At 41.8% G+C, this 5,000-nt stretch overlaps 1 protein-coding gene across 1 annotated transcript in view; it reads right to left on the bottom strand.

Moving 5' to 3' along the window:
* LOC119596354 overlaps nt 1-5,000 on the bottom strand; it is a gene marked incomplete at its 5' end in the record, with an annotated part of 28,720 nt that overhangs the window by 918 nt on the left and 22,802 nt on the right. The window contains 4 exon segments of the mRNA XM_037945572.1: nt 2,029-2,139; nt 2,389-2,527; nt 3,141-3,265; nt 4,679-4,778. Of these exon segments, the coding sequence (XP_037801500.1) occupies nt 2,029-2,139; nt 2,389-2,527; nt 3,141-3,265; nt 4,679-4,778 (475 nt within the window).

Here is a 5,000-nt window from a genome sequence, read left to right as displayed (position 1 = left end):
TAAGTATGTGCATATGCAATGTATATAGGAGAAACGCGCGCCCACACAATGCTATGTGAACGTATACCGAGCCGGACATATGTTCAGCCGTATCAAGAGCGCTTCCGTAGAGCAGCGCCAAGGGGTCCGCGCAAAGGAGGCCTCACTTCGCACGCGGATTTTTGTCTTTTTCTGGGATCAAGGTCTATACTTATATAGTCCTTGGGCGGCATTCCGGGCGCAGGGCAGTGGGTTTAGGTGTTGTTGTGACGTATCTGATCCATGATAACAGCCAAACGCCCATGTCTTTTTTTATCTCTTTGAAAGAAAAAAACCCACAAACCTCATTTTGTTTATCGCCTTCAACAACCACGTTCAGGGAACGACGCTCGCCTGACCGCGCCAGGACTCGATTCCGGGTTGGCTCTCGGACTAAAGGCCTATATCACTATAGACTATACTTATATAGATGTAGTTCAATGCTCAACCCCTCAGCTGCAGACAAAGTCTACAATTAGACTTCCCTTCTGCTCCCCTAAGTAAGGTCCAGGTATGACACAAAAAAGCATGCCTTCGATCTCCTGTTTCTTTCATTTTCTAACTTTTACCTTCTACCTCTCTCTCTTCCGTTGCTTTCCCTCCTGTACCTGTTTATTTTTTGCATTTTGCATTGGCAAAGACCTTGCTCGTACGCCCGAGGGAAGTGAATTCTAGGGGCAGCCTATTAGTTCATCACCCGACGCCATCCCGGAGGGCCCCCGGACGGAGGGGTCGCCCACCTCCGTCTCCTCGGAGCTGAAGCTGCCTCTAGAAAGAGACCTCTGACAAGTAGCTGCTCTTGGAATTACTGGCGGTAATTGTCTAACTGGTTATCCTTTAATATTCCGCCTCTATTGCTGTCTATAGGAAGTCCGTTTATCATACCTGTGAACTGAACTATGGGAATTGAACTTCAAATAGTTTCCCAGTGCCTATTTGTCCTGAGACGCAACCCATGCCATGTCTTGACATGGGATCCATCGGCTCCCATGCCAAGACATGCAAAATTCACCAACGCCTTTTCTCTTTCCCTTGTGCGACCTCGTCCTCCCAGTTCGGCCGCAGACGCTCCTTGAGCTTCGTGTCTTTGGTAGTGATTAGTTATCTCGCCTCATGCCTTGAGAATCACCAAAGTTATAGCTTATTTGCTCTTTTTTACTGGTTTAATATGGTTCCCAACTCTCATCATATTCACGTGTGAGATTTGCTGCCATATTTATAGAGAATTTTACCAATATCGCTCTCCCGGACTTCCCATTATCCCCTTGGACAAGTGAGTGAATCCACAGGGAATGGCGACGCCCCCGCCCCCATGTTCGTTCACCGGCGGGGGCAGCTCCCCCAAGGCTATGGCCCCCACCCACCCACCCACAAGCGAAAACGAGCGAGAATCAGAATCACTGAGGGTGAACTTTTGGTGATGTTTATATTCATTGTTCGTTTGTTTCAGTTTTCTGTTTGAGATTCAGAAGCAGGGTTTTGTTGAAGAGAATAAAGTACAGGACCCCCTCGAGCCTTGGCCGAAAGTCCGCGCGGAGACTGACTTTCCTTTCAACGGAGCCGTGAGTTGTTTCATTGTGCAATGTGCTTTCCCTCATGCGGTGCTACTTTTCTGTGGAACCTTACGTATGAATACATATATATGAATGTATATATGTGTGTGTGTGTATGTGTGTGTGTGTGTGTGTGTGTGTGTGTGTGTGTGTGTGTGTGTGTGTGTGTGTGTGTGTGTGTGTGTGTGTGTGTGTGTGTGTGTGTGTGTGTGTGTGTGTGCATACCCATATCCATACACAACGGTCTAGCTTGGACAAAAAGCAATAGCCTATCAATACGATCACTGTAACTATCACAGCTGTCGGCATGTCACCTTTATTACCTAATACCGATAACTAATACCGATGATTACTGGTCAGTACCACTAAACCGAGAAGCAATAATAATGGAATCCATTATCCCTCGAAAATATATTCACCAACGAAAGAAAACGAGAGATCAGAACATATGACTCACTGTAATCGTATCCATAGTCATATCCAGGCTCATTGTAAGGCTGGAAAGATTCTGTTGTTGTTGTGGTTGTTGTTGTTGTCGTTGGCGGCTCGGTGGTCGAAGGTGGCACAACTGGAATCCAAAATGTCAGTTAATAATTCATGGACAAGAGTAATTAACCCCCTCCATTTTTTTTTTTTTCTTTTTTCTTTTTTTGTACCGAAAGAACATATCAAATCTCTCCTTTTCCCTTCACAAGAAAAAAATATCTGACCGAGTCACCCCTTTATCAAAGAAAACGCACACTCCATCCGTTTTCTCAATGCCAAAAAGGGGATAACTATACTAAATATATATATTCCCCATGACAAGGCAACACACCGCAGATCAGATGCTGAGGTACGAAGCCTTGTTCCCCATGAAGCCACTCGTAGTCGTTGCCTCCTCTGTGCTGGCAGGTCATCGTGACGGACGGGATGTGGTCGCGGGGCTTGTAACCGTCTGCGCACGTGACCTCCGCCTGGAAGGACAAAGGTCAGAATAGGCCAGTTTTCTTTTTAAATTTTTCTGAGAGGAATAAAGGCCGGCAGAAGGTTATGTCGGTGATATCCTTTATCGTCGTCACGAAAATCAATTCATAGTTTTGTCTTAGTGACAATAATGCCAATTATAATCATCATGAATATTACGTAAATTATGTGCAAGAATGTAAGTACTGTCTGTCGTCCTTTATGGTAAATGATGATAATTATAATGATAATATCAATAATAATGATAATAATAACAACAATAATACTTTATGGTAAATGATGATAATTATAATGATAATATCAATAATAACAATAATAATAACAACAACAACAACAATAATAATAATAATAATAATAATAATCATAATAATAATAATCTTTACGATAATAATAATAATGATAATAATAATTATCGTAATGATAATGATAATAATAATCATAATAATAATAATGATAATGATAATAATGATAATGACAATAATAAAAATTAAAATAATGATAACGATAATAATAACGAGACCCAAAAAGATCACGATAATGATAATATCCCTAATAATAGTGTTAGTCATGGCGGTAGTGGAAGAGGGATGAAGGCGGCCCCACCTGCAGCGGCTCCGCGTCCGGCTTCCTGATGCCTCCGAAGCAGGTCCTTTGGTACGAGTTGTAGGACACCACCTGGTTCGCCGCCAACTCCAGGTCCCGGCAGCTCCGTTCGAACCTTGGGACGTCTTGGTAAAGGGAGGCGAGGTTAATGAGAGAGAGAGAGAGGGAGAGAGAAGAGAGAGAGAGAGAGAGAGAGAGAGAGAGAGAGAGAGAGAGAGAGAGAGAGAGAGAGAGAGAGAGAGAGAGAGAGAGAGAGAGAGAGAGAGAGAGAGAGAGAGAGAGAGAGAGAGAGAGAGAGAGAGAGAGAGAGAGAGAGAGAGAGAGAGAGAGAGAGAGAGAGAGAGAGAGAGAGAGGAGAGAGAGAGAGAGGAGAGAAGAGAGAGAGAGAGAGAGAGAGAGAGAGAGAGAGAGAGAGAGAGAGAGAGAGAGAGAGAGAGAGAGAGAGAGAGAGAGAGAGGTTTATACACATACACACACGTGCACACACACACATACAGTATATGTGTGTATATATGTTTATATATATATATATATATATATATATATATATATATATATATATATATATATATATATATATATATATATATATATATATATATGTGTATATTATATATATATACATATATACATATATATATATATATATATATATATATATATATATATATATATATATATATATTCATATATATAAACAAAGCCCTCTGAATTATAGACCAGTCTGTAGTATGCAAGCTGTTAAAAGAGAAATTAGAAAATAGTGAAATAGTGCAAGAAAGAGACGGCTGGGTGATTGTGTACACTTAGACTTTAAGAAGGCATTTGCTAAGGTGTCCCAGAGAAGACTATTATGGAAATTAGAAAGAGAGAGAAAGTGGAGTGAAAGGCACACTCCTCGTAATTAGAGGGAAGCACTCTATGACGAGGAACTAGCGGAGTATCTCAATGATCGGTCTTGGGTCCAACATAAGCAACATAAGGTAGTTATGTGAATATGTTTGCAGACGACGGTAAAATATAAAAAATTACAATAGACGACGTCTCATTCCAAAGTGACATCGAGAACTTATTCATATGGAATTGTACTTGGAAATGGAATTCAACACCAAAAAATGCCATATAGTCAGGTTCGGAGAATGTAAAAATCAACCGCAGTTGATGGATTTCACCCATAAAAAAGCATATAGATAAAGTGGAGGGTTCAAAGAGCAGCCACAAAACGGGCACTCCAGGAGACATGAGCTACGAAGATAGACTGCAGATAAGAGGACTTACTATTTTGAGAGAGAGAGAGAGAGAGAGAGGAAGAGGGTGAAATGATTATGTTGTTTAATTAACTATGTTACGAAGAGTGGAGTTAGACAGATATGACTTTATATTTGTTTAACACATGAGGGAACAGAGGAAACAGTAATATATTTTGATATATTGATATATTTTCATATATCAATATATATTTAAGAAAAAAATGTATATATTAACACACTTCCAAGCCTTTCCCAAATCCCCCAAAGAAACGCAGAAATGATGCTCACATATTCTGGAAGACGTAGTTACAGGAACGAGGTCCCCGTTGGACTTCATGACGCTGACTTCGGTCCTGTAGGTGGCGTCGGTGGGCGTGTTGCTGTCCACCTGCGGGAGGCAAAAGGGGCGCCATGTCAGTGCTGCGGGTGCAGGCTCAAGTGGACCTGAGCCTTCGTCGTGGTCCGAGCCGCGGAATGCTGGCGGTGTGCAAATACGCTCCTCCTTGGCACGAACCTACAATGCTATTTGTCGAACTCCTGGTCTTGTAACCTTTAACATAGGGTTTGGTAACTTGGGTCCCCTTATCTCTAACATTCTGGATGTTCACTT

Source organism: Penaeus monodon, chromosome 37 (genome assembly GCF_015228065.2).
Source record: "Penaeus monodon isolate SGIC_2016 chromosome 37, NSTDA_Pmon_1, whole genome shotgun sequence".
Lineage (NCBI taxonomy): Eukaryota > Metazoa > Arthropoda > Malacostraca > Decapoda > Penaeidae > Penaeus > Penaeus monodon.
Note: the sequence above shows the minus strand (reverse complement) of the source record. Positions and strands in the feature narration are given on the sequence as shown.